General features: G+C 38.2%; 1 protein-coding gene across 4 annotated transcripts in view; it reads left to right on the top strand.

Annotated features, from left to right (window-relative positions):
- PLD1 (phospholipase D1) overlaps positions 1-23,102 on the top strand; it is a 210,283-nt gene extending 187,181 nt beyond the window's left edge. For all 4 annotated transcript variants that reach the window (XM_063621672.1, XM_063621673.1, XM_063621671.1 and 1 more), the window contains 3 exons: positions 7,542-7,695; positions 14,487-14,604; positions 16,869-23,102. In XM_063621672.1, coding sequence (XP_063477742.1) covers positions 7,542-7,695; positions 14,487-14,604; positions 16,869-17,093 — 497 coding nt within the window. In that variant the 3' untranslated portion in view covers positions 17,094-23,102. The remainder of the gene's footprint in view (positions 1-7,541; positions 7,696-14,486; positions 14,605-16,868) is intronic.
- Positions 23,103-23,457: the final 355 nt, after the last annotated feature.

The raw sequence follows: 23,457 nt of genomic DNA, 5'->3' as shown, positions 1-23,457 counted from the left end.
CAATAATGTTCCAGATTTCACTAATTCTTTATTACTCCCTTATTTTTTTTTTTGATTTTTAAAACTATTTTTGAGATGGGAGTCTCACTGTGTTTCCCAGGCTGGTCTCAAATGATTCTTCTACCTCAGTCTCCCGTGTGCTGGGATTACAGGCCTGAGCCACCACACCCAGCTATCCCCTTATTTTTATTTACAATCCGAGTGCCCAGATTTCAGGGATTGGTGGGGGATAAATGGGGAGGGAAAGTGTGTCATAAGTGAGTACCTTGTGGTAATTTGTATGTGTTTATACCACATCCACCTAACCATTACCACAGATCTGAAGTTGTACAAAAGTCGAAATCAGAAGGATGGTAAAATATTGCTGCCTCTATGCATACCACTATTTTTCCTAACATGCATGTTTTGCATGTCATTAATTAGGATGTAGAGCAGTCCAACTTTGTTGATGTGTGTGGGTGAAGTGGGAATTGTGTACTAATGATAGGATGTAGCCCTGCACTAGGGTCTGTGGTCTTTTCTTGTCAAGGATACACAGGAGATTTTTCCAAAAGCCTCTTCCCACTGACAAATTCAAGAGTTACTCTCCTAAATAAATTGTACGTTCTACCCAAATTAGATTAGCTTGACCAGAGAGGTAGATGTTCAGCTTCATTCTTTTATACACACAGAAAGCTTCATTTGTCCATCATTGAATTATTTTGACTTATAATATTAATATTATATAAAATGAATATTGGAAGTCCAGGATGTCAGAGTATAAATAACCAACCAGATAAATGAGGTAACCAGTGTGGGGCATGTTATTTAGAGAGATGATGTGTCCTACTAATGGGAATTCTGCTCATCTGTTTCAAATAAAATGTAGTTTATCAGCTATAATAAGATACTTTCCTATTATTCAAGAAACTAAATGTCATGGAGTATTTTGAAAATTTTGGACAATAAATATGCTTTCTATTCTCCACCAAGAAAAGAAAACATATCTCATATCTGAGAAGAATAAGACTGTCTTATCTGGAACATGATTTGAATAGAAAAGAAACATAGTTCTGAGGCCAGAAACTATGTAAACCACAGTGTGGTGAGATACATACACACACCACACACACACATGCACAAACACTTTTAATATTTGTATAGCATATTAAAATAATATTGTTCTTTTATCTCCTCATCTATAGCCAGAAACTGTGTAAACCACAGTATGGTGAGATACACACACACACACACACACACACGCACATACACACTTTTAATATTTGTATAGCACATTTAAAAAATATTGTTTTTTTATTTCCTGGCCTATAGGGATGAAAGCTCTGTAGGAGTTTATTTATTCCCCCACTTGCCCTAATACACAAGATTTCATTTATTTCTCCTGAGCTACTCTGACTTGCTCTTCAAAAGCAAACCTCAGAATACTTTGGAATTAAATTTGACAATGACAGTAAGAAATAAAAACTATTGATGTTTGCTGAAATGGAAAAATAAACAAAGCCACATATTTCTTCACCAAGATTTCAGAAGCCTTGAAGTAAAAACTGACAGATGTAAATATTTTTTTGAAAGGTCATTTTGACTTTCAGCCTCGTTTACTTTACATGAAGTATAAATACAAATTAGTTTTCGGTAACAGAGCTAATAGTTAAATAAGTTTGTTGAGGTTTTTAATTGACTTATTTTCTGGAAAAGTCTCTAAACACTCAAAGACTCCAATTTATTTTGTTTAGCAATACTTGATCAATTTTGCACACAATTCTTATGCATTCTCTTGAAACTGAGGATGTGGCCCTGGGAATCTAAAGAGGTCTTACTTGCTAGTTCTTGGAGACTGGATTCCTTTTTTCCTTCCCCGAGTGCCTTCGAGAATCGATTTCTCCCAAGGAAAAAATCCAGAGTTTCTTTTGTTCTTTTTATCTCGGTGGAAACTCAAGAATAAGCAGATTTATTGTTACTCTTCTAACACATTCACCCTATTTAAGTTCCTAACACAGAAAACAGTGTGTAAAATTCTCAGAGAGGAGTTTGAGAAGTTAGGTTGAGAATATTTTACAGGTGTTAAGCAAGTATTTAAACATTTAAAGGAGGTTTAAGTAATGTATGATTAATTTTTCCTCCATGGCAAACTTATGCCAGAATGATTGAATAGCTGACATATGAAAAATGACCGTTTATCTTCATTTGACTCCTCATGAGGAAATATTTGTTTTCTCACACTGAAGATCTCTTTTGTGCATAGCTTTAATTGCCTGTGGCCCTGGGTAACCCTGCTGGTCATGAAATCTGTGACCAAATCCAGTTTTCTTACCCATCTTAATTTTAGCCTTTAACCAGACACACATTTATTTGGTTTCCAAAACAAAGCCAAGCTCCCCTTCAAGTAGATTTTAAGCCTATCCTGATGTCTAAGTGAAACGGTTGTTTTTAATGTTCACTAACCCACTGCAAAGCACAATAGAGAGATGCGAAACGTGAGTAAAACAGTGCCACTGCCCTCCCAGAGATCACTGGCTGGAGGAGAGGCAGCTACTCCTTCCATATGAGAGCAGAAACACTAGGATGGACGTTGCCAAACCGGAACAAGAAGGTTCAGGGGCAATCAACAAGTGTGGGTAGGAGGAGAAACTAAGTCGAGGTCATGAGTCTCAGGATTTAAAGAGCAGGCTTCACTGTGGCAGATGAGAGGCTGGAGTTGAAGGGCTGCCCCAGTAAAGAGGGGGATATTTCCTCATGTCTGCAATTTACTTTTAAATGGATCAAAACAAAAATATGAATTAATGATGGATACAGGGATGGAGTGGTATACCAATGCCTGGTTCTTATTTCTAGAAATTATGATCTAGTTGGTCTGGTTTGGGGCCAGGCATTTGGGTTTTTTTGGTTTTGTTTTTGGCATCAGTATTTTTTAAAAAGCTTCCTTATTAGCCTTCCTATGTAATGCTCATGTGTGGTCAGAGCTGAGAACTTCTGACCTGGAGTCAAAGGAAATACAAGTAGGCAGAAAAGGCAGAGTAGCCCAGTGTGCTCAATAGAAGAACCAGTTTTCCTTTAAAACAAACTAAAACGGGGTAGAGTTGGTGCGTTCGTTTCTCATTACTGCTGTAACAAATGACCACAAACTTAGTAGCTTAAAACAACACAAATTTATTATCTGACACTTCAGTAGGTTAGAAATTCAGCGTGAGTCCCACAGGACTCAAATCAGAGTGTGAGCAGGGCTGTTGCATTCTTTTAGAGGCCATTAGGGAGAGTCCATTTCCTTGCTTCTAGAGGCTGCCTGCATTCCCTGGCTCACAGCCCCGTCTTCCACCTTTAAAGTCAGCAACATTCTATCTCTGAAAATCCCCGAAAGTCTCAACCCATTCTTCTGTAATCATAACTCAGTCTGACTCCCTTTCACTTTTACAGATCTTATGATTATATTGGGTCCACCTGCATAATCCAGGCTACTCACTCTATTTTTAAAGTCAGCTGATTAGCAACCCTAATTCCATATACGGCCTTAGTTCCCCTTTGCCATTGAACATATATTCACAGTTTTTGGAGATTTGAACATGGACGTTTTGGAGAGCTGCTACTCTGCATACCACACAAGGATTCACAATTTCTAAGTGAGACACACAAAATAAGCACAAACCACAAAGGAAAAGAAGGATAAATCCAACTGCATTAAAATTCAGAAATTTCTTCATTAAAAGGTACTGTAAAGAGAATAAAAAGATAAACCACAAACTGAAATAAGATATTTGCAACCCATTTAATATACAGAACACATAAAGAACTCCTATCAATCAATAAGAAAAAACAAATGTCCAAAGAAAAATGGGCAAAGAAATTGTATAGGAACTTCACCAAAAAGAACATACCCAAGCCTTATAAGCATATGAAAAAATGTTCCTTCTCATTAACATGAGACAAATAAGAGTTTTTAAAAATACCAGACTGGCAAACATTTAAAAGTTGGGCAATCTAAGTATTGGCATGGCTGTGGAGCAATACAGACTCCCCTCCACTGCTGTTGGGAGTGTAAGTTGGAAAACATTCTGGTGTTACCTAGTAAAGTCACACACCCTGCAGCTTAGCAACCCACGCCTACATACAGAGCCTAGGAAACTCACACATATCTATACCAAGAAACAAATACACAACTATGTAGAGCAGAATTGTGCATCACAGCAAAACTCTGGAAGCAACTCAAACATCCATCAATAGCAGAATAAATAAAGAAATCCCTAGTGTGTTCATTCAAGGAAAAGAAATGCATTACAATTATGTACAGATAAATCTCAAAGACATAAGACTGAATGAAAGAAGCAAATCTCAAAGGACTATCTGCTATATGATTCCACTTATGTAAATTAAAAACAAGTCAGAAGTAAACTCTTTTTTTGTTGTTTAGGAAAACATTCAGAGCATGATGAACACAAAGTTAAACATCAAGTCTTCCTCTTGGGGAGGGAAGGATACGCATAGGAAGGTGCACAAAGCCTTCTGGAATGTGGTAATATTGTTTTTGGCCTGGGTAATAAATTCAGTGATGACTATTTTTTTATTGCTAAGTTTTACACACATGTTTTCATATAGGCTTTTGTATTTTGCCATATTTCACAATTTTTAGAATGTTTTCTAATAGCAGACTCAGAATAGGTCATATAAACATCTAGGATGTTTATAGAGTAAAAGATCACAATTCCCCTTATTTTCTTGTCTCTCTTCACTGAAAAGCACCTACTATTGTTAACAGTTCAGTGTGTATCTTTCTAGATCTCTTGTTCTTTCTTCTTCCTCATATGTTATATAAAAATAGGGTAATACTATATCTGTTGTTCTGAATTTGATTGTCAGAATACAGGAACGAATGGAGGGAGCATTTACATCCATCATATCTTATTATATCTAATTTATTCATTCATCTAAAATTTTCTCATTTCTGTCTTCACATGCCTATTAAATAGTAGCCAACACACTTATTTAATGTGATGGAGAGTCAGTTATCTGGGTAACTCCATGTTGGCCCTTAAAATACAAGAACCACACCCTCTGTCTAATAATTCCAGCTCAGAACGCTGGGAATGTATTCCTCACCTCGGGAGTGTTGGGGCCCACCGTGGTGGGAGAGGAATGGGGGCGTGTGGGAGAGTGTGTGTGTGGAGGGGGCTCTCCAGGCTGGCTTACATCCTGGGTTCTCCTGACCCTGAACAAAACAGTGATGTCAGTTCAATCCAGCAGCCCCTGCCTGACAGCGGCCTCTGTTGGCTCCAGGGCCACAGTAAAAGTCCTAAAGTAGCACTATGGGAACCTCAGTCTTTGAGCTCCTACAGTTCACACATGGGGTGATTAAGCCAGAGAGGAGGCTTCTTTAAACAAATGCTACATTCCATCAAATGGTCAGTTCCTATGGCAGCATTCTCCGGTGCAGATATTATAGAGTTAACAAGGATCTGATAATAATGCCAGTAATAATTAACATTTGTAGAGCAGCTTGTAAATCATTAAGTGCTTTCACATGGTCTTACTTAATTCCCACAACATCCCTACAAGGTCTATATTATTATCTCAATTTATGAAAGATTATATTAAAGCTGAGAAAGATTAAGTGAATTGCCCAAATTAATGTTGGGCCAACTGTCAAGCTCAAAGATATAGCTGCAAATTTTATAGCATAACCACGATGTAAGTATATGTATAAAGGATGATTTGTTGCTAACAAAGTGTTTCAAAGGTTCCAACTTTTCAGCAGCACTCCAGTAGCATTCTCACATTTCTGTAGGGTGCTCAATCCTTTATCTGTTAGCCAGGGCCACCATGGGGCAGCACTCACATCCACAGTCATCATAGATTTATATGTTAACTACATGACAATATTCTGGCAAAAGGCAGTGAAGTCTCTTCAGGAAAGGGCAGCTTTTCTCATTCATCTCACCATTTGAGCTCTGGCAGGGCTGCTGTCACCTTACAGCCCTGGCTTCTCCAGTCAGAGGGCCGCCAGGATGCCTCTTCAACCTGACCCTTCTGCTCCACGTCTGAAGAAGCAGTGGAGTTGTTGCAGCTAGAGCAAGAGGAACAAGAAGAGTCAGTCAGACCCTTTCTGTAGTTTGCAGGATACCTCAAGGATTCAAATGCGTGAATCTGCAGAGATTAATGCAAAAAAACGTGATGAGGTTCCTGAATACACAGCAGAGGACTGCAGAAAGCACAGGTTGAACTAATAGCAAAATATTTGCCTTTCACTTGTGAAAGTCAACATTCTCAGCTCATTTGGATTTAAAAATAAAATGGATTCCTTGAATGAACAAGGTATTGAGCTAATAAAGAGAATTAATAATTTAAAAATAGAATGGAGGAAAGTTGATACAGAAGCTATTGGCATGCTACACAAGTGAGGGAGGCAAGAAAGCAGAAAGCCCAAAGCCACAAATGACAATCTGTATTTGAGATTATACTCTATTAATTAGGAAGGTACTCTTGAGTTTTGACATTCACAGTTATGTGACTATGGGTTAAAGCCTACAGAGAGCCTGATTCTTAACTCCAAAAGCAAAGCCATCTTTCCTACTGATGGAACTGGTAGGCATGCCTTTTTTCAGGTGCTTGATGATTGTATCAGTTAGAATCTTTTGTGCCACAAGGTAGAAAACTCAACTAGAAGTGTGTGAAACAATAAGGAACAATGTAGAAAATAAGGAAAATATATTATTTCACATGACAGAAGGTAAGAATATTCAAAGGTTAGCTAATTCAATGACTTAAAGACCCAGAATCTTTCTTCTTTTTTAATTTTTATTTTTATGTTTTGTTTAGAGATGAAGTCTTGCCCTTTTGCCCAGGCTGAAGTGCAGTGGTGCAGTTACAGCCCACTGCAGCCTTGAATTCCTAGGCTCAAGCAATCCGCCTGCCTCAGCATTCCGAGCAGCTGGGACTACAGGCATGCGTCACCACACTCAGCTAATTTTTAAAAACTTTTTGTAGAGACCAGGTCTCGCTATGTTGTCCAGGCTGGTCTCAAACTCCTGGCTTTAAGCAATCCTCCTGCCTTGTCCTCTCAAAGCGCTGGGATTACAGACATGAGCCACCATGCGTGGCTCTTTTTTCTACTTAGCATTTTTTTTTAAGCTTTTTTGTTTGTTCTCTAGTGGTTGTAAAATGGCTGCAGCAGCTCCTGGAATCATGTCTTCTTCCAGCCATTCAAGCCAAAATATCCAAAGGATGGAAGAGACAGAATCCATTTTTTGTGTGTTTATACAAAGGGGAAACTCTTTCTCAGAAGCTTTCCTTCATGTCACATTGGCTAGCACCATGTCAAGAGCCCATTTCTAAGCCAGTCACTAATAAAAATAATGAAATTACCATGGCTGGCTTAGATTGATTAAGATTCACCACTGGGTTAGGGAGGGCCCCACCTCCTTAAAAGCACATCTTCCCTCGATAACCTGGACAAAATTACGGTTTTGTTAGCAAGGACGAATGGAATGGGGAGGGCAACCAACAGTGTCTGCCACAACAGGAAGGTTGTTCAGCTTCACTGTTTCTCCTTACAGGCTCTGCCAACATAAATGACCGCAGCATGCTGGGAAAGCGTGACAGTGAAATGGCTGTCATTGTGCAAGATACAGAGACTGTTCCTTCATTAATGGATGGAGAAGAGTACCAGGCTGGCCGGTTTGCCCAAGGACTTCGGCTACAGTGCTTTAGGTCAGTCCGCCAAAGTGTGTCTCTCTGATGCATTTCCACTGCAGCAGTCACTGGGACCCAGCCCTGAACTCTGGCCCTGAGCACACGGGTCATCCTAGTTTCTTCTTCGTCTAAAACAGTGTGTCCCAGAATATAGGATATGTATCACCAGTAGTATGCGAAATGACTTTAGGTGGTACGTGAATATTTTTTATTTTAATAGCTTTTTATTACTATCATGCGCAGTAGAAAAACTGCAGTGGTGCAGTTACAGCGCATTGCATCCTTGAATTCCTAGGCTCAAGCAATCCTCCTGCCTCAGCATTCCAAGTAGCTGGGACTACAGGCCCGCGTCACCACATCCAGCTAATTTTTAAAAATTTTTTGTAGATACCGTGTCTCGCTGTGCTGCCCAGGCTGGTCTCAAACTCCTGGCTTTAAACGATCCTCCTGCCTTGGCCTCTCAAAGCACTGGGATTACAGACATAAGCCAATTAAATACTAGTCCTTAACTGATTTAGGACTAGACCAGGTCAAACCCTCCAGCTTACATTTAAGTTTTTAAAATCAAATTAATTCCAGTAATACAAGGATATAATAAAAATTATTGAAGGGGTATGCCAGTGACTGCTGGTGTAAAATTTAAGTGTGGGAACTTCTGTTTTTAGGTCTAAAATGACTCCAGGTGTCGAAGATCCCTGATCTTTGGCAAGAAGATGCAAATTTTAAACTAATCTGTGGTGAAGCAGAGAGAATACTGGGCTAGGAAGCTGGACTGGTTTAGGCTGTGTGATCCTAAATAAGTCCATTCAATAAAGTGTTATTTAGAACTTTCTAGGGCTGCGCTGTAACTGCGTCCCCTGTTGTCTCTTCTCAACAGAGTGGTCCCTCTAGAACCTTCTAGATCATGTTGCTTCTCTGCTCACTACTGTCCAGTGGCTTCTTATCTCACAAGAAACAAGTAATATAATCTCGTCTCCTTTCACTGTTTCCCTTGCTCCCTGCAGACACTCATTTCCCCACTGGCCGTGGAACACCCTGACTGCTCTCCCAGCTCTAGGCCGTTGTAGGAAGTCCACAGTTTTATGATTCTAGAACTATATTTGCCATGATGCAATTTCGGTGCGGCCTCTGTAGTGGGATGCAGCAGGTGGCCCCGATATAGTTTAGGTCAGTGCTTTATGCTCTTTCGGGAAGGGCACTGCACCGCAGCCTGTTGTTTTCTTTGTGTTAATGGTCCCTTTTGGAAACTGGCTCACTTGCAGATGGGCGCTTAGTGAGCACTTAACTCCCTGCAAAGGCAGAGGCCACTTCCCTCATTCCTACCAGAAGACTTTGGCTTCCAAGACCAACATAAGCCTCAGTTGTAGAGACGTTCTCCTCTCTCTAAGTAGCTCAAAAAATCCATCCCTCAAATCTGTTTGTCAATACCTTCTAAGAACTTTTATTGCTGTATTTATTGCCTTTGTTACTACTTGTTTTGCCAGTAAGAATATTTTCAAACCATTGATAATTCAATTAGCTTCTAATGGTTATTTGTTTTGTTTAGCAGAGGAGAATTTAAAAATTGGTCCTCTGCTAATTAACCCATTGATTGCCTACTGCGGCATATATAAAAGACAAATACTTCCTTTTGTAAACTGAAATGTATGTTATATCTTTTCAGTTCCATGAGAACTTAAGAATTCTCTTTAAAGTCATGAGTTTCTTTATAACTTTTTAAATGTATAATAATTATAGAAGGTAGAGGTTTTTGATTACAGCACATTTTTATGTACAAATTTGGCAAATACAGAAAACCAGTAAGAAAATTAAATTCATCTGTAATACTATCACCTTGTGATAACAGTTTTAACATTTGATATATGTCATTCCACTTTTTTCTATACATAGATATTAATATACTGTATTCCTTTTTTAAAACAAAATTAGAATTTTGCAAGCCTACATGTTTTTTTATTATTTAAACAATGTTACACACATTGTCTATGTCGAGTATTCTTCTATAATACGTTAATGGCTACATTATGTTTTATTGTATGTGTATGCCATAATTCCTTTAACGAATCCCTCATTGTTTGGCAGATACTTTTGCTGATATAAAAAAATGGGTATGTTTGTAGATACCTTCTTGTTCACCTTCTTAATTGTCTCCTTTGATCTCTTATTATATGACTAGCAATATTTTAGAGGGCTTATTCCTTTTATCTTGACTGAATTTATTTAATCTTCACCAATTTGTTAGATTTCACATGGAATTTCACTGTTTTAATTCACATTTTTAGAGTTAAAAATGTGTTTATTAGCCATGTATAATTTTTTTTCATAGATTGCCTAGCTTATTTGTGTCCTTTGCCCATTATGCTGGAAGGTTTACCTTTCTTTTTTTATTATTTTTATACGATTAAGGAGTACAGGTGCAGTTTTGTTACATGGATATATTGTGTAGGGGTGAAGTCTGGGCTTTTAGTGTAACTATCACCCAAATAGTGTACATTGTACCCATTAGGTGATTTCTCATCCTTCACTCCACCTCCTACCCTCCCACCTTTCGGAGTCTCCAAAGCCAGTTATTCCACTCTGTACATCCACGTGTACGTACTGTTTATAAGTGAGAACATGCGGTATTTGACTTTCTGTCATTACATTTAGGATAATGGCTTCCAACTCCATGCATGTTGCTACAAAATACATGATTTCATTCTTATTTATGGCTGAGTAGTCTTCTGTGGTGTGTGTGTGTGGTGTGTTTATGGAATTGTCTGCTCAAGGACGCTTAGGTTGATTCCAACACTGTGCTATTGTGAATAGTGCTGTGATAAACATACAAGTACAGGTGTCATTTTTATGACACCTTGGGTAGGAACCCAGCTGTGGGATTGCTGTATTGAACGATAGTTCTATATTTAGCTCTTTGAGAAATCTCCATACTGTCTCCCATAGAGGTTATACTAATTTATATTATCACCAACACTGTGTATGTGTTCCCTTTTCTCCACATCCTCACCAACATCTGTTGTTTTTTAACTTTTTAATAATAGTCATTCTGATAGGTGTGAAATGGTATCTTGTTGTGGTTTTAATTTGTACTTATCTGATCATTAATGATGTTCAGCATTTTTTTATGTTTGTTGGCTGCTTTTATGTCTTCTTTTCAAAAATGTCTTTTCATTGTCTTTCCCCACTTTTTAATGGGGTTGTTGTTTAACTTTCTTTTAATGATTTATAAGTATTTTAAATATGTGTAGGATGCTTATTCCTTTGTCATATGTGTTGCAAATTTGGTTTGCCTGTTGACTTTTAGTCATCTTTGGAGTATTTGGGGGAAATTTTTCAATTCTTATTAATCAAATCAATCTGTTTTTTTCTTTTTTTTTTTTTCCCACCTGCCTTTTTCTATATGCTTAGAATAGCTTCATCAGCCTAAGATTAAACATTTACTTTATCTTCTCTTGGTGCTTGTTTGATTTTACTTTTTACAATTAACATCTGCAGTGTATTTTAGCGTAAGAAGTGAGGTTGGGTCCTGACTTTTTTTCTCAATTAACTAGCTGATCTGGAACCTTATGATACACAGTAGGACTCTTTGCCTCTCTTATCCGCAGTCCACCTTTAAGATACACTGAATCGCTATCTATTCCAGCTTCTTGCTAGTCTCTCTGTTATGCCATATAGAAAGTCTGTTTACTTGCATGCCAGTGTGATACCATAATTATTGTGGCTGTGCATTTTAAGACCACTTTTTGCCATACCACTTCTTCAAATTAGTATTCTTTTTCAAAATAATCTTGGTTATTCATAAATGTTAATTCTTCCACATGGACTTTAGAATTGTTTACTCAAGTTCTCTCAAATTCTTATTAGTTTTATAAAATTGGAATTATAGCAGATTTATAGATGAATAAAAAGAATTGACACCTTTATAATATTGAGTCATCTTGTTGAAGAACAAGGTATGGGCTTCAATTTATATGAATATTGTATTGTTCTTCAATAAAGCTTTGGATTTTTATTATTGGTGGGGAGGAAGATTATTCTACAGTAAATAATTCATTTTTTTAATGCTGATCCTATACTTGTGCTAACTTTGTTTCTAGGTGCTTTCTTTTTCTTTGCGTTTTTCAAATTGTGTTAAAAAGGCAGTTGTTCTTAAACAATTATTTTCACTTTGCCCCAATGGCAAACACAGATAATATGTTTAAAAGTACCACAAAAACATTGTGTCAATTTTAGCCTCTTTTTATTAGGAAACATTCCCAAAGATAAATATTGTGGCCTAGACTACAACCATTTTTTTTTTCACTTAAAAAAATGCAGCTTCACTCCATTTTCCATCTGGCCTATTTTAAAATAGAAATAGAGAGACATATTTCAATGTGAAATCAATTCGAAATAGAGACAGAATCAAACATGCACTAAATTTCACAGCTATAAGCTGAACAGTTCAAGTCCTAGAAAATTATCCAAACTTTGCAGATATAACCATCACTCAAGAGAAACCATTGTCCACACAATTAGGACTCAGAATCATTTAAAGTGATAGATATGAGGAACGGAAAGAACAGAAATAATTTTTTGTGGTTTTCCTACTGTCCCACTTTTTTTGATGAATAAGCAAATATTAAATAATTTTCATTAAATACATCAACATAAAATTAAACTAGTTTTCTCTCAAACTTTAGTCCTCAAAAGAACACCCAGAGTACTTCATATTATTTTCTCTGCATTTAAAATAAATTTCTTCTAGTTAAAATACTGACAGGCAAAATAATACATTGCCTATTTTAGACTTATTTAAATACTTTTTCTACAAACGAGCCCTTACCTGATAGTTTGGTGGACACATTGGCTTCTGTCTCGCTCTAATTTAAAAGCAGAGTCACAGAAAAACTCTTTCTGCTCAATTTTCAGCTTCTTAAATCTGGCCCAAATCAAAGGTATAATAATTGACTTACTGTCATCGTTTGTACTGTCATTCACATTTGATGCAGTAAAATTTTGCTTTGGGTCTCAGTTAGCAGTCAAAGTCTATGTGCAAACATCTCTTAAATTTTTTTTTTTAAAGTTATTCTCATGTAGTCTGAAGGAGGCATTATTTGAAGTGGAAACAGAACGTTGAGGTTATAAAAGTCAAGAATCCTAGAAAGCCTATGGTGCCAGATCCATTTAAAAAGAAATTTTTATATAGTGGAAAAAGTGCAGACTAAAACTGAGTGTCCTTTAATATCCACAGAATTGAACTTTTTCAGGAGTTGATAATGTTGGAGAAAACTGGGAAAATATGCATACTTAATAGTGTATGTTTTGGTACAGCCTTTCTTGCAGTAATTTGCATGTTCTCTGACCCAGGAATTCTAAAATTTCTTCTAATAATCACAGAAATGTACAAAATCACATGATGAATAAACTATGTTCATTGTAACACTGTTTATAATAATGAAAAATTGGAAATTACCCAAAAGTCCCTAATAATTGGTTCAGTAAATTTCACATGATAGGAAACTCTGCAGCCATTAAAATGATGATGCAAATCTACATTTATTTAAATACAAAGAGGGTAACAATATAATGATGTCCAGTTGTTAACGCCGGTGGTCAATTCTTATCTGAATTGGACAGTTCTCCTTGACATACTTCTTTGTGTGGTTTCAGGATTCCACATCCTCTGGCTTTTCTCCAGCCTCGCTGGTTCCTCCTCCTCTCCCTTACTGTTGATGTACACCCAGTCCTCTTCTCTGTCTATACTCACTTATTTGGTGAACTCAAAAAAACATACAGCCTATGAGCATGTGCATGAGGACAATTCTCAGATTTACATCTCTAAACAAGCCTTCTCTCCCCAACCCCACTTCCATTTATCTACTGCCTACTTAGCACTGCCACTTGCATCTTTAATAGATGTCTCAACAGGCTCAAAATCGAATTCCTGATCTCCCACAAACCAGCTCTACCCACAGAATTCCCTATCTCAGCTAAAGGCGACTACAGCAGTACATTATTATAGTTGCTCAAGACAAAAACCTTGCAGTCATCTTTGATGCCTCACTTTTTGACACACCCTACATTCACTCTATCAGTAAAACCTGTTGGCTCTATCTTCATCTCCACTGCCACCCAGGCCCAAGCCACCGTCGTATCTCACCTGGATTATGGGAGTAGCTCCTAAATGGGCTCCCTGTTTCAACCCTTGCCCCCCCAGAGTGTGTTCTCAATACAGCAGCCATCCTTTAATATGTAAGTCAGATTCTGTCACTCCTCTGCACTGATGTCTACACTCTCCATTTCACTTAATATAAAAGCCAAAGCCCTTACAAGGCCAATCTTTCTATTGCTCTTTCCAGATAACACAGGTCTTCTTGGTATTATTTCAGCCTATCAAGTACATGGGAAAAGGGCTTTGCCCTCAGTTTGAGTTCTAACTCCATTACTAGTGTGCCTCAAGACTTGAGTTCCCTATCTACAGAATGAGAATCATCTGTCCCATCTACCACACAGGATTAAGGTAGAAGTGCTTTTTAATCCTAAAGCCTTCTCTAAGTACAAGGATTATTATAATTTTCAAATATCACTTCTAAAACTTGTTTGCTTGAGAATTTTTTGTTATGTCTAGTCCCCTGTATATGTATGGTCAATTCAGACAATAGTTTCTTTTATGTCAGGCACTCTGAGGATATGAGAGTAGCTAAGTCATGTCTCTCAAATAATTTGCATATATATATATTTGCATATATAGAGATAGGTATAATAGACATATATCCTGCAACAAACTGCTTTATCTCAGTTACTCAATGTGGAGGTCACTTGTATTTCAGGGTGGTGCTTGGCTATCTTGATGACCCAGGTGAGGACATTCAGGATCCAGTGAGTGACAAATTCTTCAAGGAGGTGTGGGTTTCAACTGCGGCTCGAAATGCTACAATTTATGACAAGGTGAAGTTCACGTATTCCACCCCCCCCTTTCTTTTCACTGAATCTCATCACAAAAAGCATATTGTTATTTCTGCATATTATTGGTACAGGGTATTCTTAATAAACATAAAAAAACTAATACATTTCCAGGTTGTAATAAAATACCTCTTTGTGGACCCTGAAAAACAAAAGGCAAAAAGCATCGTGGATTTTGGTTTAGAAGAGGCTTTGGCAGCATTCCAGTCTCTCCTGTGATGCAGGAATCCCATCAGCAGCATCCTTAGCACCTGGTTACCCAGGCTTTGTACATGTCTAGTGACAAAAAGAGGGGCAGATGGCATAAAAAAACAAGCCACAGCTGAGTCCAGCCTAGCTCACCCAGTTGCTGGTGTTATAACCTTGTGTATAGTGACTTAACTTTCTGAGTCTCTTTTTCCCCTCCTATAAATTGGGAGGAATATTCACAAGGGTAGTTATGAGGACAAAGAATAGTCTAGTGAATGTTTTTAGCACATAGTGTATAGTAAACAGTATTCATCCTTATGATGAAGCTTGTTAATAACAAGACCTGTCATTTGTTGGACAGCTCTAGTTTTATAAAGGTGTTTTAAAACCAGCTCCGGCCGGGCGCGGTGGCTCATGCTTGTAATCCCAGCACTTTGGGAGGCCGAGGCGGGCGGATCACAAGGTCAGGAGATCGAGACCACGATGAAACCCCGTCTCTACTAAAAAATACAAAAAATTAGCCGGGCGTGGTGGCGGGCGCCTGTAGTCCCAGCTACTCGGAGAGGCTGAGGCAGGAGAATGGCGTGAACCCGGGACGCAGAGCTTGCAGTGAGCCGAGATTGCGCCACTGCACTCCAGCCTGGGTGAAAGAGCAAGACTCCGTCTCAAAAAAAAAAAAAAAAAAAAAAAAAACCAGCTCCATTTGATGCATACCAAATGCATTGCCTGTGAAGTCTATCCTTTGGCTATAATAAAGAATGTAAAAGAGTTAAGAGTTGTGTAACAGTGGAACAGGTTACTTCAAAAGGTAGCTAGTTGCCCATCAGGGAAAAATATTCAAGCTGTGTTCTAGCCCAGACTAGTTGACCATCTGTGAGAAGTTGGATCAGTCTGTGTTCTTCTTCATGACTTCCAGGTACAGATGTGAACCTCTTTAAAAAAAAAATTAGGAAAAATACGCAATTTTTTCTCTTAGAGCCCCTTCCAGCAGAGAGACTTACTATTCTTAATGAAACATGTCTACTATCTGTATAACCTTGTTTCTTTTCTTTCTTTCCTTTTTTTTTTTTTTAATTGACATGGAGTCTCGCTCTGTTGCCCAGGCTGGAGTGCAGTGGCATGACCTCGGCTCACTGCAATCTCTGCCTCCTGGGTTCAAGTGATTCTCCTGCCTCAGCCTCCCGAGTAGCTGGGCCTGCAGGTGCCCACCACCACACCCAGCTAATTTTTGTATTATTATACAGGCTGGTCTTGAACTCCTGGCCTCAAGTGATCCACCTGCCTTGTCCTCTCAAAGTGCTAGGATTACAGGCATGACCCATTGCACCTGGCCGCTGTATAACCTTATTTCATCCTGAGGACCAAAGGCCATGATCAAATAGGTCATGTGCATAGAGTCATTAAAATGTAATTTTACAAATGCAGTGCACAGCCTTATTTGGGTCCTGGATTTGGGGGAAAACATCTATAAAAGACATTTTGGGAATAACAGGATAAACCTGAATATGAAGCATAACTTAAATGACATTATATATTCAATTTTCTTAGGTGTGAGAATAGTATTGTGATTATATAGGCACATGTCCTTATTCTTAAGAAATACATGCAGAAGTATTCAGGGGTGAAGTGTTATGATATCCAAAACTATTTTCAACTGGCAAAGTAAGTGTTACATATTAACAATTAATAATGCTATGTAAAGGTACAGATATGAACCTCTTTCAAGAAAAGTTAGGGAAAATATAATATGCAATATTCCTCTTAGACCAGAAGCTCCAGTGAAATTCAGGGATGATTATTATCCAAAAAAAATTAACCTTAATATGGGGTAACATTAGTGTAATTTCCTGCCACTAGCCATGATTTTTTAAATGGAAGCAGATTTATCTATTTGTAGCACATAAGATAACCAACTCTTAAATCAGGTCTGTGCTGTAACATAAGACTAATAATATGTTTCATACAACAGAGGTCTTGTCTGTTGGAATAATTATTTTCCATAAAGGGCATGTGCTCGCTTTTAAACTTCTCACTCATTTTTCTATTTATGTTCTAATCAGGTGTTCCGGTGCCTTCCCAATGATGAAGTACATAATTTAATTCAGCTGAGAGACTTTATAAACAAGCCCATATTAGCTAAGGAAGATCCCATTCGAGCTGAGGAGGAACTGAAGAAGATCCGTGGATTTTTGGTGCAATTCCCCTTTTATTTCTTGTCTGAAGAAAGCCTGCTGCCTTCTGTTGGAACCAAAGAGGCCATAGTGCCCATGGAGGTTTGGACTTAAGAGATATTCACTGGCAACTCAAGGACTTCCACCCTGAAGACCACACTGCACACAGTGACTTCCTGGAGATGTCATAGCCAAAGCCAGGCCCGATGCATTCTCGTATCCAACCCAAGGACCTTTTGGAATGACTGAGGAGGGCTGCAGTCATACTGATGTAAGGACTCTGAACATCAGCAAGGCTTTATAATTCCTTCTGCCTAACCTTGTAAAAAGGGGGCTACATCCTTGTTGGTAGCATGTACTCTGTTGAGTAATACACATATTCAAATTCCGTATACCAAAATCCATTTCCTTTGTAACAAGAATTTACCTATAACTGTGATCTAGGTTGCCAAAAGTTGTCTGAATCTCCTTATTCTTCTCTGATCTTCATTTATGCAGCCAATGTCTATCTGGACCTGCCCTCATCTTGCAGTTCATACAGGCACTGTTTGAGAAATTGTTTATTATTAGATGTTGTAATGCTCTTTCAAGATTCTTCATGGTTACATGGGATGCCCCTGCTCATCTGGTCCTGAAGTAGTAACATTCACCCAAATGAGGATGTAGTCATTATTCCTTTCCAGTCACTGTATGAACAAGGCCTACACAGTAGACTGTGTAGGTAAATTCCAATATTGAGACAGAGATTTATTTCATTTTGCTCCCAAAGGCACTGACAACATGAGTCCTTGTGATTAGCCCCACCTGATCAAATGTAAAAACATGCATGGGATATTTGATTACGTAACAACCATCTAAAACTGAGAGCACACAGCCTTCAGAAACCCCCAAGGTGTCAAGGGGGATCAGATCCAGATAAGAGAAGATGATTCCTTCTAGTCCTGTAAAATTTCCTGTCATCCTTAGCTGCTGGGTTGATTGAAATTTGATCTCTACATTTCAAAATCAAACCAGTGAATACAGTTTGTCTTTCAAGAGAATCAGAGGCATCGTAACTCCTACCAAGTTAGTAAGTATGAGTCTAACCTTGTTTGACATTCAGCTCTTCTGCTACATTATCTTCTTTGAGAAAAATTAATTGATTATAAAATATGTGCTAGTTCACTTACATTATTAAATATGTATTATTAAATATGTATTATTAAATATGTATTAACGCCTCTCACCAGGGCTTCCAGTGAAGTTACAATGCCCTAGTCTGTGAATTAGTCTGGAAACGTGTTTTTCCTTTTCCAATGTTAGAGTACCCTTTGATAAACTAAATTTTACTAAGCAGAACAACTCTGACAGTCTAAAGAGCTAATGTGGGTTCCCAAAAGGCCTGTACCTGTAAAACAAAATGCAGGTGTAATGATTATACATGTCTATGGATTACCTGGACAGACTCTCATTTGGGTTCTTCTTCAAAGAAGCAAGCAGCCAATCCCTGTTTTCATAAAGCTAATACTTCAGTTGGAAAAATTAAACAGGAACACAAAGTCAGGGATAGGGGTTAGCAGAAGAGAGAAACAGCGTCACATCAAGGGCAGGATCTCATAGCTAGGGAACGTTTCACAAATAAGGTGAGATTTTGTAACCAATAATAAAAATGAATGTTTTTATAAGTAAATAACTTGTTTTTCATATGGCTAAAGATGGTAAAATGACTTCATTCTATAGCCATTGTAAATAAGAATTTGCTATTGATGAAAGAAGTTCAGATTGGCATTTGAAGTATTGAGTGTATGAGATCTCTAAGGATTTCTTAGATTTTATATTTAAATATTTTTTAAACCTTAGAGGAGTCAACAAACTGGCTCTTGATTTTCAGCACCCTACTCTCATCAAAAAAGCCTGGAAGGACCCTTTCCCTTATAAGTAATTTAATCCAATTTCTCCCCATTTTATAGATGAGGAAACTGAGGCTCATATCAGATGAGGACTCACTTAAATCCACTCAATATGTAGATGGTAGAGCTGGGACTAGCAACATTGCTGCAGCCTATTGTTGGCCTCTCTCTTCATTTTATCATTATCATTGCCCAGGAATGAGGATATGCAGTAAACAGAATTCAGGCAAGATACCTCTAAGCTGTTTTTGAACCCTCTGATATTTTGTATTTATGTTTGTCTGTCTCCCCCTACTAGAATGTAAGCTCCATGGGGCAGGGACTTCACTGTATTTTGTTCATAGTGTATCCCCAGAGCCTGGACCAGTGCTTGGCACATAGGAGATGTCAGTAAATGCTTGTAGAATTAATAAACAAGGTGAAGGAGAGAGCTAATGAAATGAAAATCTTAGTCTCATATAAGAAGTCTTACTACTGCTTTCTATGGCAAGTTCCTTTTCTATTGCATCTTCCCAAAGGCAAGATGCTCATCTGCAAAGAGGTGATAAGATTTACTTGGAGGGATTTTATGGAAAATTCAGTGCAATAATTGCTTTTTTTTTTTTGCAGTAGCAGTTTACATAGTACAGCATTCTGCAAAAATTGCATGAAATGTGGACACAAGATGTACTGTATGACTTCATTACCTGTCATTCTCTGACACCATTACTACCTACTAGAAGTTCAAATAATTTAACTTTAACATTGCAATATCTGATAAACCTTTTAAAATGTAAATAACTCAAAGCCTTGAAAATCTATCATGAATCTGCTCAACATTTCAAAGTGACTATTTTGAAATGCCTATAAATGCTATATACCTGACATCTTGCTGATTTCTGTAATAATTTTTGTTTTCAAGAGGGAACAATTCTAGTATTACAAAAAATGAATGATGGAAAGTGGCCATGGTCTGTTAAAGCTATTCAGATTGGCCTTAGCATAGCAAGTCTGGTGCAGGCGTTTGTTCTGAATCTAGTGTCCAGCCCATGACTCACCCTTCAGTGGGATGTTTTTAATTCTCACCTGTAATGCATCACAGGGAGGCATGTAGAGCTGGTCATTAGATAATTGTGTGGCATACTGTAAAACAAAGTGTTTATTTTCAAAGCACCTTTGAAAGGAAATTTTGTCTATAAGTGCTCAAAATATGGACAGTTAATTTCTTATGTAAGAACTTGGGAAATTATAATATCATGAATTAATACTTTTCCAGACAAAAACAACAAGCTGAGAAGTCATTTTGCAGATATAAGACTAGGAAAAATAGATTTTATGTATATAGAGCCTGAACTTTTTCTGCATATCCTCATTTCTTTTTTTTTTTTTCTTTTTCTTTCTTTTCTTTTCTTTTTTCTTTCTTTTTTTTTTTTTTTTTTTTTGAGACTGGGTCTTGCTCTGTGGCCCAGGCTGGCAGTGGTGTGATCTCAGCTCACTGCAACCTCTCTGCCTCCTGGGCTGAAGCCATTCTCCCACCTCAGCCTCCTGAGTAGATGGGACTACCAGTGCATGCCACCACACCCAGCTAATTTTCATGTTATTTGTACAGATAGCATTTTTCCGTGTTGCCTAAGCTAGTCTTGAACCCCTAAGCTCAAGCAATCCACCTGCTTCAGCCTCCCAATGCCAGGTGGGCGGATTGCTTGAGCTCCCTCCCCTGTGCTGGGATTGCAGGCATGAGCCACCGCACTGGCCTCCTCATTCCTTATTCCTTCAATCTCTGTCCCCTACCATAGCACCTTATTATTATGTAAAAATTATTTCAAAAGACAAGAAAAAGTATCTTGGAAAAAAAATTAGGCCTTATATTAGTCTGCTCAGGCTGCCAAAACAAGATGCCCTAGACTGGGTGGCTTAAACAACAGAAGTTTATTTTCTGACACTTCCGGAGACAGGAAGTTGGAAATCAAGGTGCCTTTATGGTAGATTTCTGGTGAGGACTCTTCCTGGCTTGTTGGCCACCTTCTCACTGTGTGCTCACGTGGTCTGTTTGTGTGAGCACAGGAGGCAGAGGGCAAGCTCTCTGGTGTCTCTTCTTCCAAGGCCACTAATCCCATAATGAGCACCCTACTCTCATGACATCATCTAATCCAAATTACTTCCCAAAGGCCCCATTTCCAAATACCATCACATCAGAGATAAGGGCTTCATATGAGCTGGGAGGGAAGACACAAACATCATTCAGTCTATAATAAATATTCACTTAACTCATACTTTAAAGTGACTGACAAAATACAATTTTTTCACACAGGTCATTGTTCTTTTTAACTTGCCTGATCTGATGTGGCACCTGAGCATTTTCTGGTACCTGTCACCCTCCGTAGCAGGGGTGACAAAGACCTGTCATGTCTCCTTAGTCCTTTACTATTTCTTATACAAAAGGAGCAAATGCTAAAGGATTTTAAGTGTGCTTAGTATATATTTGTATTTCCTTGGACTATTCATTGAGGTCAACTGCTACTGGAAGTTTGGTGATCTAAAATGAGTTTACCTAGGCCTAGGCCTTGAGAAATTCTTGAATCTAGAAATCCACTGGAAAAGGAATTCATCCGCCTCTATGAATAGGATGCAAGTAGAAGAATCAATAGATTTGCATTTTTTTAAAAGGGGGCAAGTATCATAATATGATTCTTACTGTCAATTTAATTCATATGTAAGATGTTCCTCATTTTCACTTGAGATTGGAAGGATTCATTAAAGGAGTCAAAAATTCCCAGCTTTATTTTATAGGTTATTTTATTTTTCCTTTATACCATTCATAATTTTTAATTTAAAAGTAATCAAACACTGGATAAATGAAAATCTATCACACTAATCATTTTATTTTATTTTATTTTATTTTATTTTATTATTTTATTTTATTTTTTTGAGATAAAGTTTCACTCTTGTCACCCAGGCTGGAGTGCAGTAGTACAATCTTGGCTCACTGCAACCTCCGCTTCCTGGGTTCAAGGCATTCTCCTGCCTCAGCCTCCCGAGTAGCTGGGATTACAGGTGCCTGCCACCACACCTGGCTAATTTTGTTGTTGTTGTTGTTTGTTTGTATTTTTAGTAGAGACGGGGTTTCATAATATTGGCCAGGCTGGTCTCGAACTCCTGACCCCAGGTGATCCACCTGCCTCGGCCTCCCAAAGTGCTGGGATTACAGGCATGAGCCACTGTGCCTGGCCACACTAATCATTTTAAACCTTTAAGTTTTAAAATTAGGTTGAATGGTAGTCCAACCAAAACATGGGCTCAATCACTCTTCCCTATTTCCAGGCAACTATCATTCTTCACTTTATTCTAGATAAGTGCATTTAAGTGAATGTCATCCTAGCTCTGTGTAATGCTAAGAAATACAACATCATACCCTCACAATGTGTATTCCACTTGGATTCTTCACATAAAATGGACTAGACCAACAGCACTGATGCTCTGCATTTTAAAAATTCATACCAAATTATTGCAGTTGGAGCACACACACACTCTGACACAAAAAGCGAATATTGGATGATGAACATCCATTCAGAATATCCAGATATTCGGGAGAGAACTGGAGCTCATAGCCTTCCCTCTAGGGCAGGTTTGGCAAACTAAGTCTGGGCCTCCTGTTTTTGTAAATAAAATGTTATTGAAACACAGCCACAGCCATTCATTTATATGCCCTCATGATTGTATGATCCATAAATCCTAAAATATTACTATCATTAAGACAAAACTTGCTGATCCTTCCTACAGAAAGCAGAAGATACCCAGACAGGGTACCTCAATCAGGCAGATTTGGAGGAGTTTTAATCTCCTCCATCAGCAGAGTTTTCAATTCTCCCTATCCCAGGCCCCAACAGTTTACAATGTGTTTATTATGAGAACATAGCCAAATCCTTTCAGGAATTAAAATTACATGATTTTTTGGTGCTGGAAAGAGAAGTGGTCGGCTAAAGCAGGTATCTCCCAGACAAGCACTCATCAACATGCATGGTGGAACATCCTTGTAACTGAAGTGTAATGCATATGAGGAGGGATAGGCCTAAGTGTTTGTATTTATAATTGGAATTGTGAAATCAAGAAACTTGGTTTCCCTGAATTTTCCTTCTGTGAAGTGTTGGAAATGATACATGTATCCGTTCGTAGCTTCACAGTCAATGCTTTCTATATCCCTTAACTACTTTTTCTTTAAATATCAATTAATTGAGCAATTAAAAGTATGAAATCAGCAGTGTGCCTCTATTTGAAAATAAGATTCCTCTTTCTGCATGTGGGGCTTTTGGAGCCAGTGTGCTGTATGTCTCAGATGAAGACAGCAATGTGTGCCTCTAGAGACCTCCTCTGCACACAAGCATGTGTCCCATGAAGGTTCGTTGTAGATTCAGAGTGCATTACAGAGGCATAGCTCCCTGCCCCCTGCCCAGGCCTCTCTCACCTTAAGGTGTGCTGATATCTTGATGAGGTGAATTTATTTTAAAAGACCAACATGGCATTCGATAAGCACGTAATGAGCAGGGCCCAGTCAGGATGCTGGGGTTGCATCAGTGAACAAATCACACCAGGTTCTCCTCCTTTGTGGTATT

The sequence above is a fragment of the Symphalangus syndactylus genome, chromosome 17 (genome assembly GCF_028878055.3).
Source record: "Symphalangus syndactylus isolate Jambi chromosome 17, NHGRI_mSymSyn1-v2.1_pri, whole genome shotgun sequence".
In the NCBI taxonomy this organism is placed as follows: domain Eukaryota; kingdom Metazoa; phylum Chordata; class Mammalia; order Primates; family Hylobatidae; genus Symphalangus; species Symphalangus syndactylus.
Note: the sequence above shows the minus strand (reverse complement) of the source record. Positions and strands in the feature narration are given on the sequence as shown.